This window comes from Tympanuchus pallidicinctus, unplaced genomic scaffold, assembly GCF_026119805.1.
Source record: "Tympanuchus pallidicinctus isolate F22 unplaced genomic scaffold, pur_lepc_1.0 scaffold8, whole genome shotgun sequence".
Classification (NCBI taxonomy): Eukaryota; Metazoa; Chordata; class Aves; order Galliformes; family Phasianidae; genus Tympanuchus; species Tympanuchus pallidicinctus.
This window is the reverse complement of record NW_026294802.1, coordinates 31,114,861-31,127,595: the sequence shown is the minus strand read 5'-3', so window position 1 is coordinate 31,127,595 and position 12,735 is coordinate 31,114,861. Positions and strand designations below refer to the sequence as shown.

General features: G+C 35.5%; 1 protein-coding gene across 5 annotated transcripts in view; it reads left to right on the top strand.

Annotated features, from left to right (window-relative positions):
- Positions 1-12,735, top strand: part of MON2 (MON2 homolog, regulator of endosome-to-Golgi trafficking) — a 75,699-nt gene that overhangs the window by 45,266 nt on the left and 17,698 nt on the right. For 3 of the 5 annotated variants that reach the window (XM_052667599.1, XM_052667603.1, XM_052667600.1), the window contains 8 exons: positions 301-476; positions 1,948-2,110; positions 2,522-2,815; positions 3,550-3,748; positions 4,808-5,436; positions 10,233-10,376; positions 10,922-10,939; positions 11,204-11,332. In XM_052667599.1, the coding sequence (XP_052523559.1) occupies positions 301-476; positions 1,948-2,110; positions 2,522-2,815; positions 3,550-3,748; positions 4,808-5,436; positions 10,233-10,376; positions 10,922-10,939; positions 11,204-11,332 (1,752 nt within the window). The remainder of the gene's footprint in view (positions 1-300; positions 477-1,947; positions 2,111-2,521; positions 2,816-3,549; positions 3,749-4,807; positions 5,437-10,232; positions 10,377-10,921; positions 10,940-11,203; positions 11,333-12,735) is intronic. The other 2 variants (XM_052667601.1, XM_052667602.1) reach the window with 1 other exon arrangement.

Here is a 12,735-nt window from a genome sequence, read left to right as displayed (position 1 = left end):
TGAGCATAAAGTTGCACGACAGCTTTTATGCAACCGTGCCAGCATGCTGTAGTAGGGATATGCTGTAGGAACCTGGAGAAATGGTCAGGAGAAAAAAAGAAAAGAAAATGCAGATTTCCTGCTGTGAGATACTTTATAAAAAGGTTTTTTTGGAAGGGCTTGTCTGACACTGAATTCCAGCAATTTGGATCGCTCTAAAAACTTCTTAGGAATTGGTACTGTATGGTTCACTTATCATATGTAAAAATAATTATGAATCAGAGCATATTAAGGACGCTAACATTTACTGTTTACTTTTAGAGACTGCAACTACTTCTACTGAATCCACTCAAGGAGTTGTCAAACATCAGTCATCCTGATATCAGGATCAAGCAGTTGGAGTGTGTGCTACAGATTTTACAGAGTCAGGGTGACAGCTTAGGACCTGGTTGGCCATTAGTCCTTGGAGTCATGGGAGCAATAAGAAGTGATCAGGGGTAAGTGATAAAAATAAAAGATTTAAATAATGTAAGGTGACTGCAGTAGAAAGAGTTCTGCTTATATTTTCATACTTAATAACCACTTTGGTAGTAGCATAATTTGTGCTATTTTTATCTTATGAGCAATTTTACTCAGCAGACACACAGTTTTGGTAATTTTGGTAATTTTTCCTTTAGAACACTTTTATTTTACTGTCATGCTGTTTCCACTTGCATGAGGGACTTTGAAACCTTTTTCCAAGCACGAGATAATGCAATGGCCTTGCATTTGAATACAGAAGAAGAGATTATTTACCCATCAATGCAGCTCTTCAAAATGAGCTGTGTAACCATTTCCTGCTTCCTTTCCTTTTCCTCTAGAGTCCTTGAAGAGTGCATGCTTCTGGAATTTTGTGGTAGAGGGAAGTGCTTCAGTTTTGTGTGTGTTTCAATTTCTAGAACTGTGTAATTAACATGGAGCAAAGTAGTGTATGAACAGTTCTTCCATAAGTATAGCAAGAATAAATACTTATATGGTAGGATAGATATCCATTTGTAGGATGCATCTGATCACATGGAGGTAATAGTTATAATGTTACTGTCCACGCACAAGTTTGTGTGCATTTCTGTGGCTTCCATCTTATGTTGGCTGTTACAATACAATAGAAGTGGCCCACCTATGATATTCATTTTCAATTAATTAGGGAAAAAGATGGTGTTTTTAACTGAGATTCTGAAACAAGTAAGTAGCATATCTATGTTCTGTTTGGTTGGTTGTTTTTTTTTTCCCCTGGAATATGTATTCTGAAGGACATTCAATTTTTGTGCTACAAACATTTGGCTTTTTCTTTCCTGTGTTAAATATTAAGCATTTTAAAAGCCCAGTAGCTAAATTTAAATGCAGCTGCAGTAGTCTGCCTTCCCTGTTTTGCATTATCTACACTGCAGTGCTCTTTTTTTGATTCCTTCAGTTTGTCTCTCACACAACAAGATTTTGTTTCTGGATAACATTCCTGCTCACAGGTCTCCTCACAAATGTTTTCCATATTACATTTGTATTTTATCTGTTTGTATTCATAATTTAATTCTGAAGGCTAAATATTTATTAAATATGTATTTAACAGCAGATATTTTCAAAAGATTTTGTCTAATATAATATATAGTACTGAAACGTGTACAACTACCATTATGCACATTTTTCTTACTAAATAAAATACATTTAATCTGTCCTGCTTATTTTAAGCTGAGGCTTCAACTTAATGTTGCATTTCAAAAAATGTCTATTTAAAACATTTAAAATCAAATGCCATCCATTTCAAATGTCAATCCATTTCAAAGATTTATAAATATCAATATGTGTATTTAAATAATACTATCTCCCAATGTATTTTGTTCAGAAAGTTTCTTTGCTCTTGAGGAAATCTGAAATTAGAGTGTGAGTGTGTTTTGTTTTTATTTTGTGTTGTTTTTTGTTTGTTTTTTTTTTAAGAGAGTCCTTAATACGGACTGCATTCCAGTGTCTTCAGTTGGTTGTGACCGACTTTCTTCCAACAATGCCATGCACTTGTCTGCAGATAGTTGTTGAAGTTGCAGGAAGCTTTGGTCTTCACAATCAAGAGCTAAATATTAGCTTAACTTCAATTGGTTTGTTGGTGAGTTTCACATTAACCTACAGAGATGCTGCTTCCGACTTAATTTTTTTAATTAGTGGAAGTGATTTGTAGTCCATTCTACAAGTTAAAGCCAAAGCCTGTTTTTTTATTTCTTGCTGGTGTCTCATGCTGTCATTTGGAATCATATGTAAATAGAATAAGCTTTATTTTAAACTTAGAGTAAAACAAGTAGTAGTGGATTGTGAGGTTTTTCACCAGTCTCCAAATGTTAATACATTGTTTCCCTTTCTAGTCTGTAGAATGTACCTGTGGTTTATAAGCTAAGACTCAAGGAAACAACTTTCTGCACTTTGTAGCATTTATGTGCTGAATGAGAAACGTTTTATTTCATGATCATTAAGAATGTTGTAATATTTTATTGTGTAATACTATATTTTGTTTATTTTCTAGTGGAATATTTCAGATTATTTTTTCCAAAGAGGTGAAATAATTGAAAAGGAACTTAACAAAGAAGAAGCAGTGTTGCAGAAGCAGGCAGAAGAAAAGGGGGTGGTTCTGAATAGACCTTTTCATCCCGCACCACCGTTTGACTGTCTTTGGTTGTGTTTATATGCTAAACTTGGAGAACTCTGTGTGGATCCCCGACCTGCAGTTAGAAAGAGTGCTGGGCAGACACTGTTTTCCACCATTGGTGCTCATGGAACTTTGTTGCAACATTCAACATGGCACACAGTGATATGGAAGGTATGACACGTGAGCTTCTACTTTAGAATTTCATTCACATTCACATTCGCTTGCTGTTTTTCTTAATATTGCTTAACTAGTTTATTAAGATTCTGTGAAAGATAACAAATGGTGGTAGAAGGCTGACCTCATTTTATTACTATTATTTTTTTATTTTATTTTCTCTTGCCCTTAAAGCCTTTCATGAAACGCAGTTTTTGTATCTTGATATTTTCTTTCTTATGCAGGCGTTGTATAAAAGTGCCATTCCCTTCCTTAACAGGCAAATGATTGCTCCTGTTTTGCAAAAATATGATGACATTTGGGGGTCACATGATTGAATTGATCTAATATTAGAGTGAGCTTTGTTTTGCCCTCTGTTTGGCTCTTTTTTCTAAAAGGATCAGTCAGATGCCCTAATCCTAAAATGACAGTCATATTGTCTGTGCCTTTAGGAAAAATCGGGGTATTGCAGAGTCTGTTACCTGCTGTGAGGTATCTGAGATCTCTAGATCCAAACTGGCACAATTCTCAGTGGTTCTGACCATGCTATTTAGACCTTTCTTAAGTAAGCATCAGTAGGCTGATTCTTACTCTTAGCTTTTGCACACACTGCTTTAAATAAGGAAATTCTCAAGGTGACGCCATTACATACATAATAACAGAAAACTTTTTTGTTTGTTTGTTTTACAGTGAATACAACTATGTTGTTTTAAAAGTTGTTTTTTTTTTTTTTCTTTTTCTGAATGTTGCAGGTTTTATTCCACCTGCTGGATAGGGTTCGAGAATCTTCTACTACAGCTGACAAAGAGAAGATTGAATCAGGAGGAGGCAACATCCTTATCCATCATTCAAGGGATACAGCTGAGAAACAGTGGGCTGAAACATGGGTATTAACACTGGCTGGAGTTGCAAGAATATTTAATACCCGGAGATATTTACTGCAGCCTTTAGGTAAAAAATAGATTTAAAGTTACTGAAAGCTAGGAACTCTCAGTTTGTTCTTCAGTTAGAGCTGAGTAAAAATCTTTGCCCAGAGATGTGTTAGGTTGTGTCTCACCTCACATATGATGAAAATTACAGAGTTTTTAATTCTTTACGGCCAAACATTTTACTTCATTTACAACTTCCATCTTCCATGCCATGGTACTTGAGACTGAATTTCAATAATCACAATTCTGAGTGTCAAATAACTTGAACTTGTAGTAGCCTGATAACAATTTTTGTGTTCTTTTGGTTCTCAGAACATACTTTTCCCCTTCTTATTAAAATTGCACAGTGCCTACCTAGAACTTCTTCACAGCTTCCATGTGTCAAGTTTATCAATGCTCTTACAATGTAAAGAGAACTCATAAAATCAGTGAAGCATATGGATTAAAAAAGAAGGGGAACGTTTTAACAAAGAGATGGGACTCAAAAGATGTTGAGAATACCTGCTGTTTCAAGTGATTGTTTTTCTCCACTCACTCTACCTTCTTTCCATTCTTTAACTATTGCCTAGAAAACAGATGTAATTTTGAATTTACTGTTTTCCTAATTGCACATAACTGAAGAGGGTCCATCTCTTCTTCCTATTTTTTTTAAATCTTCTTTCTCTTTTTTTAAAGTCTTCCTTTTCACTTCTATAGTTCCTTGGTACCTGTTTTCATCTTCTTCGTTTTTCTCAAGCTAGGTGCTTCCTTGTTTCTTCTCAGTATAGAAATTAAACATTAGATCATTTACCAAGCTATTGTGAAATATTATTACATAGAACTGAACAACATACATGCGTGGATTCAATTTCATCATTCATTCTTTATACTTGTGTGTTTGTCTTTTGCATTCATTTTCTTTGGCTACAGTTGAACTGGCCTATTTTAAAAGGCATTGAAACCATCAGATGACCTTGTGAAATCTCTCTGTGTTACAGAAACAAATACATGAACAGCCTTTCAGATATTAATGACTGGACAGGTAAATAGCAAACCAATACCAAGCTGATTCTTTTTTTTAATATTCCTCTTTTTTTAACAGGAGACTTCTCCCAGGCCTGGGATGTTCTTCTTGATCACATTCAATCAGCAGCACTCAGCAAAAATAATGAAGTTTCCTTGGCTGCTCTGAAAAGCTTCCAGGAAATCTTACAAATAGTTTCTCCAGCCCGAGACTCAGAGAAGCCTGACACACCACCTGCTATTAATGTTTCTGTACCTGTGGTGGTAGGAGCAACAACTGCCACTAGTCTTGGGAGATCATTCATGAGAACTGACTCCATAGGAGAAAGAATGGGAAGATACAGTGGAGCTGAACTACCTGCAGTAACAGATGAGATTGAAGATCTGAATCTTTGGTGGGCAGCTTGGAACAGCTGGTACAGGATTGGTTCAGAAAGTACAAAGCCTCCAATTACTTGTGATAAATTGACTTTCATTCCCAGCCAGCCTTTTCTTACAGCTTTAATTCAGATATTCCCAGCTCTTTACCAACACATCAAAACTGGTTTCAGCATGGATGATCTCCAAAAGCTGGGTATCATTTTGCATGGTGCAGTTTCAGTTCCAATCAGTTCTGATGCTTCCCCTTTCATCCTTCCATCTTACACTGAAGCAGTTCTGACAAGTTTACAGGAAGCAGTGCTTACAGCTTTAGATGTTTTACAAAAGGTAATAATGGAACTTCAAATGTATAGTGAAAAGGAAACAACACTGTCTCAATTATTCTTGGAGCTTTAGTGTGGTGACTTAAACTTAATTTTTTTACTTACATTTGTACAGTGCACTGTCTTAGAACAGACAAAATTCCATTCCTGTTGCAATTCAGATGTTCTGCATAGGGGGAATGATATTATGGTTATGAAATGCATTTTTGCCAGATTGCAGAAGTACCTTAAGCGTGGTGATGTTTTTATAGTCATTTTCTTGTCTATCTAATATTTAAGTATTGTACTGTTCTGAGAGTCTACCAAACAGTCTACCAAATAGTATTTCTTCTGTTGCCCTGTAAGTACTGCTATAAACAAAATCTAGGAGAATTATGATCAGGAGATCCTTGAATTCACACAGAACATAACATCTGAAAACGTGTCAAGCAGACCACCTTCTTACCTCTTACTGACCTGTTGTTTAAGAATAATGCTGCATCTTTACATAACAAACTCAGACTGTCGAACTCATCTTCAAAAAGAATCCCTGATGCGAACAAATTTGTGAATAGCAAATTAGTGTGGTCTTTTACAGGGTAGTAAAACAGCAAAATAGTATGCTGAACTTTTAAAACATTGTCCAGAGATGATTATTAATTCACAAAGCGTATTTATTCAAAAGAAGCAGCGTTGATACTGAATGAGATAATGTATTTAGATTAAGTGCTGCTTCAAGAAGAAAAGCCGTGCTGTTTGGGAAATGCCAGAATTAAAACTGTCCGTGTGACCTGACTTCGCTCCCTTTTGGCTTTCATGTTATGACTACTTAACTGTGTGGACATACCTGTTTTTAAATCCTCAGACAAGATCCTGTCTCATTCAGCTCATAGAATGCATGGTGCCTACCTAATAAGCAGTGGTTTAGTACTTTGTTTTTAGCTTAGTGTAGATTGGCTTATCTCCTGCTTATTTAATCCCTGCAAGCAAGACAAAATCATTATCTTGCAGTTGTACATTTAGGTTTGGATTTAAAAATATTCCTGGCTGTATGTTAAGAATACAAGTTGGTGGCAAATCTCAGTGTTGTGTAGGAGTAAATAACATGAAGACCAGTTGTATTTGTTGAACTCTCACCCTAGTGATCAGCAGTCAGGCAGGCTTACTCATTGTCCCATTCAGCAGCTCAGACCTGCTGAAGTCGTGTGTTTTCTCACGTCTTTCATTTCTTCATTTCTGTCTTATTTTCCCCATTTAATCATTCCATAGATTCCTCCATTTCTCAGATTTTCTTGCTTCTTTGCTGGTCTCCTTTATCCATAAGTTCTTAGCTACAAAATGTTTGCAGAACTTTCCAAAGAAAGACCTTCCAGCATTTTTGACATGAGTTTTTAATAGCAAATCTTTTTTCTAGCCCAGATCCCAAATTAAACAAAGACATGTTACATAGCAGCTACAAGCTTTTGAAAATAAGGACTTGAATAGGAAGTCTTAGGCACTCTAATATCATACAGTAAACCCCATCCCATCTATAGTTACATTACTAACAGAACAGCACTACAGTCATTAAAAACTAAGTTAAAATATATTTGGAGGTGGATAAGTTCTGTGAAGTCTCGTGATCTTCTCTCCCAGCTGCATAACGTGGTGGAATTAACATGACAAGGCAGTCTGCCAGTGCAGAGGTGCAGCAAAGGCCATCTGTGCAAGAGGTTTGCTGGATGCCATGGTATCTTTTTCCTGTGTTGAAATGAATTAATACTGAGGAGTGCTCACAGGCTCTAGTGTGGTAGCTAAAGGGGTATATGTACATATTTGCTACCTTCTCTTAAACAAAATCTCTCCTGAATATGGAATCGGAGTAAGTTTTGTTCTTTGTTAATACAGAAGGATTTAGGTCAGTTACAATTTTGTAAAAATCTCTGGAACAACTTGGCAGTTGGAATAGCATGAAAAAAGTATTTTTTAAAAGCTGAGTCCCTAACTGGTCTAACAGAGACTTTATTATATGATTGTACTAGCAAAGGGCACTATAATGCATGAAAATAGGAATGGAAGGCAAGCTTAGTTCCTGATTCAGACTTCCATATGTTGAGTCTATTTTATACCCATTGTTCCTTTGCTTCTTATTTATTGTTAGAACTTGTTTTCTTGTCATTCTTTGCTGTAAAGTGCCTGCTTCACCACATTAGCTCAGTTAAAAATTGTACTCAAGCCTAAATTCTCTGCTTGCTCTCACTGCCTACCTGTATTCTCTCTGGGTAAGCTCTGTGGTGTGCCAGCTGCCTCATCAAGCAAAAGAACACAGATTCATACTTGGTTATTATCAAATAACTGCCAATGCTGCCTCTGTAGGCAGTATGAATGTAAACCTCTTGAGCTGTGGGTGTGGTGCCTAAGGTTGTGTTTATATTTACAACAAAGTTAGTAGAGACTTAGCCACTGAGAGCTGTAAAAATAACAATTTCTTGACAATAGTTCCACTGGGAGGTGTTTGATAAATTTGAACTATTCAAAAATTTGAAGGTTTGTACTAGGATTTTTTAAAGCATAAACTTCTAAAAGTAAAGTACCATATCAATTTTTACAGGAAACAACAATCAGCCAAGTGGTTTGTTTTAGGGCTTGTGTGTGCTTCATTGTTGCCCAACCATTACTTTTTATTTATAGCTCTCTTTACTTAAGGATGTAAACAAGTGCACTCAGTGCAGTAAATATGACTCTATTTTATAAGCACCTCTTAAAGATACTTTCAGCATCCTTGGTTCCATGCTTGCTGTGCTGGTTTCGCATTTTTCAATTGCTCAGATAAAAGATATATGCTGTCAGTCAGAAATATAAATTTATTTGAAAATCAGTCCTAGTTAGGTGACTTTTAAAAACAAAATGACAAATGACCTACTACCCTCTTCTTTTTTTTAGTGTCAGGTAATTTTAAGAGCTGAAAAATTCATCAATAGACTGAATAGAAAATGCTTCTATTTGTAAAATAAAACGTTTATAAAAGTTTCATAAAATACAAAGAATAAGAACCTACTGATGCACAAACTTTAAATAAGTAGTAGTTATTGCTTTTGTTCACCAGTACAAGAAAAAGTGGCATCTTAAGAAGCACTGATCCTAGATCAGCAGTAAGAACAATAATGAAAATCTAGCAAACTAGAAGGAATAGCAAAGTTACTTTGTCATTGCAGATGTAAGTCTTCTGGCAGTAGTGACAATATTGAAGATGTGTACAGGAATTACTTCTGCATGGGATGTATATAGGGATTTCTGGATGTTCTTTTTTCTAATCCAAGTAGTGTTATACAAAATAATTTCTTACATATGCAATCTTGCATTAACCTATTAAAATTTAGTGCAAGGACTTTGGTGCAGCAGTACGTCAGCTGAAACTGTTCTACAGTATGTGGAGTATGTCAGATCAGCAATTAAACTCATAGTGTTCTGTCACACAGGGGAATATCAAGCATCAAACTATCTTTTTCTGAGGTCAGCATAGTCTTGGATTCAAATACCAGAGAAAGAGTGTAGCTTTTTAGAAGGAGCAGTATTCTACCACATTTATAATGCTGGTTAAGCTTTTGGGGCATTAGGGCATGTGTTTTCTAAGTTGCAGGAAGCCGAGGAAAGGAGAAAGGCCATTTCATGGAGTGCTCTGGTGCAGCACTGCATGAAGGTGCCCTGGGCCTTAGGGTGATCTGGAGATGGTGATGCCTGCGGGCCGTGTTGGCTTACTCCCTCTCTCAGCTGAGGACTGGAGATACTCACTAGTCCCTTGAATGTCGTAGCTCATGAGGCTGCCCAAGCATGGAGATCGCAGTCATAGCTTCTGAACTGTTGGTTCCTTGAATTAGTTTGGCCACAACTTGTCGTGAATGGTCTTTAGTTAATGGAAAGAGAATTTGATTCCTTCCCAGAGAAAAATGACAGTACAAGATCAAGGTTTTTTTGTGGAGCAATAAGTAAACTGTTTCTTTGCTGTTTGCTTTGGGAGGAGGGATGTGGGGAGGAAGTCTTAAAATGACAGAAGATAATTGGAATAGCTTCATAGAATTTTTGTATCTGGCTTTGAAAATAGATGCTCTGCCTTTTCCTTGGGATTTATATTGCAACAGGAAATCATTACACTGTGACAACATGATATTTCACTGACATCTTGGAAGGGCACCCTTCCTAAGTGTTTCCAATTTTAACACAAGGCTATGTGTTTCAGCTATGCCAAAATGATATAATTCTGATTTTATTTATGTTTCTTTCTGTAAGTCATAATTTTAACTACTTACGGAAACTTTGTATGAATTACTTCTTAAAAGATGTGGCTGGGACCAACAGTCAGGAATTATATGACCCACAAATATGTTATATCAAAGCAAAGTTTGTAAAGAAGAGATACCTTTTAATAGACAAAATCAATTAGCTTTGTTTACTTACATACATATTGCCAAGTATCCTTATAACTTTAATAAAATTACAAAACCTAATATTCTTAAGCTGTTAGAACTATACTTTGTCTTTTATGCAGTGTTACTCTTGTGTAGTTCAGTTCCTGCATGGTACTGTGATAACAATTCTGCATATTTATTAAATAATATTGATTAATTAACTGTTAATTAATATTGGTAGTATTGTTAGAACTTTAGCATTATGGTGCTGTAGCAAAATCATTTGTGAGCTAAAAACAGTAGTCCTTATAATCAGCCAATATAGCAAAGAGACAGACTTGGGGATTTTTATGTAGGAGCTTGTTGTGCTGAGGCATAATTTTATGTGCTGAAGCACAAGAAAAATATTAAGCTTTTGTTTTTCCTTTTGATATAGGCTATATGTGTGGGCTCAGAAAATATGCAGATAATGTATCCTGCAATCTTTGATCAGCTGTTGGCCTTTGTAGAATTTTCATGCAAGCCTCCACAGTATGGACAGCTGGAAACAAAGCACATTGCAAATGCAAAGTATAATCAGGTAATTTATTACAAGTCTCACCCGTTTCATTTGGCTGCTAAACACAATTCAGCTTCAGATATTCTTTAGCAGGATGCATTTATTCTATCTGTAAAAACTGTGCTATGCCTGTTGTGTAATAAGTTAATTTATTAGTTTTTACATGCTTTTATCTTCTTTTGCTGCCTTGAATTCTATTTGTTTTTCTTCATGTGTTTTGTATTTCTCCATGTCAAAAAATTATTCTCTGGACACCAGACATAATGAATATGTCTGAATTTGTCCAGTGAATTCATCTAAAATATCTGCTCCTATATTTGACACTAAATTAAATAGAAGAACACCATATTTCTGAACGGAAAAATTCCTTTAAGCTGCAAATTTTTGCACTGCATGTGCTGTAGGGAAATAGGACATACTCAATAGTAAATATATATTTTAAATTTGTGTACTCCGCTGTTCACTAAGCATGAGCATCTGATTCAGTGTAATCTAAGAGGTAACTGTTATCTATGTATTAATTCTTCTTATTCTATTTGTCCTGCAACACAATGGAATCACACTAGATACAACTTTTTGCACCGGTGAGTTAAATTTCCTTAAAGATTGTCCTAATGTAGTTGTCTTGCCTAGACTGCAACATTTCTTCAATTTAAATGTACTTTACTTCAATGTAGAGTACATTTTCATAGTCAGACCACGTTGTATTTGCAGTTTTGTTGCTTGGACCATATTCTTACCCAAACTTGCATGCATTAAACTGAGAGTTCAATGCAAAGCATTCGATTTCTGTTCCTTAACTAATACTTTCACACATGCAGCTCAGTAATTTACTGTCTTTTTCCTAGGCGGAATGGGTAGCACTGAATTATGTACCATTTGCTGAGAGATCGTTGGAAGTGGTTGTGGACTTGTACCAAAAAACAGCTTGCCATAAAGCTGTTGTAAATGAGAAAGTTCTTCAGAACATTATTAAGGTAAAGGATTATCCAGCTTATGCTCTGAATTAATGGAGTTTTATTTTAATACACTGTAGATAAACAGTTTCTGGGAAGCTTAAAGCTTCAGTAAATAATACAATTGATCGTCTATGAAGATTAGCAGCAGGTCATTTCTTGTGGTGCATTTCTTGTGGTTAAGCAATCACTATTGCTTAAGGTGTATGCATTACTTTTTAGCTGCATGTTATAATAATCAGTAATTCAGTTAAGACAAAAATCAACAAATGTGTTAGGGCAAAAACCAGAAAGCTTTGAAAGCACTATGTGCCAGAGTCCGAAAAGCAGGCTTCTTAGTAAATACAACAGAAGGCTGAAGACAAAACTGGCACACATATTTTTGTGGAGGTGCACTTTAATCATTATTTTGGTCTGTTTTTAATGGCTTTACGTGTCATTGATACTGCTATAAAATGTTATGGGTGCACAGATGTGCCTTCAAGGTGAAAGTGCCAAACTCGTAATTGTTTGACCTTGTTTTTAGCAAATAAGTTTGGCAAATAATGGAAGTAGTAGTAAATGTCTTGTGAATAATATATCAGACCTAAGCATGCTTGTAATGACCCAGTTGTATGCAGATTGTTCCTATACAGAAATTTAGAAACACTAACGTATTTAAAATAGTTACATGGTATTATTTGGAATTTGTTGTGAACTAAATGTTTATATCTCAAAATTATTACAATTGATTTCCACTTCTGATGTAAATGGATAGGTGAAACTAGTGTAAAATGCTGCTTTTTTTGGCGGTTCACAATAATGTGCTGTGCTTCAGTAAGTGAAAACACTTCATTTGTCTGAAGCCCATGTTTTATATTAGAATTAGACTTCACTTCCATGAGCAAAAGCATCAGAAGGAAATATTTTTTTTATCTCCAGGGTTAGATCCTAGCTCTGATTACAAACTCATTGCCAAAATTTATTACAATTAACCCTCTCTTCAGAGTGAGTTCTCCCTTTGTTTTCCTTAAATCAGAAACTTTACTGAAGGTATCACATACGTAATACCCAAATTTAGGTAATACGTATTTGAAATATAAATTAAAGAATAGTTATCCAAGATAACTTGGTATCAGCTCCTAGTTAGTTCACTGTCAGTTGACCAACAATGCTAGAAGTGGTAAATAAAGTGCATGTAGTACATAAACTTAGTTTAAACATGTTAATGAGTTTCTTTTATAGCTACTGAATCTCTTTCTACCCAAATTTGCAGTGTTTTTGTCTGCTGTACATTTGAGTTGTGTAGCAGCCTTTTTCTTTAGAATTTCAGTAGTTCTTTTTGCTTTTAAACTTCCTGTGGTTTAACAGTCAACAGTCACCAGATATCTTGCAGTGGTCACATGCATAGATCAACTTCTATGTTTAGGGAAAAGTTTAAATTC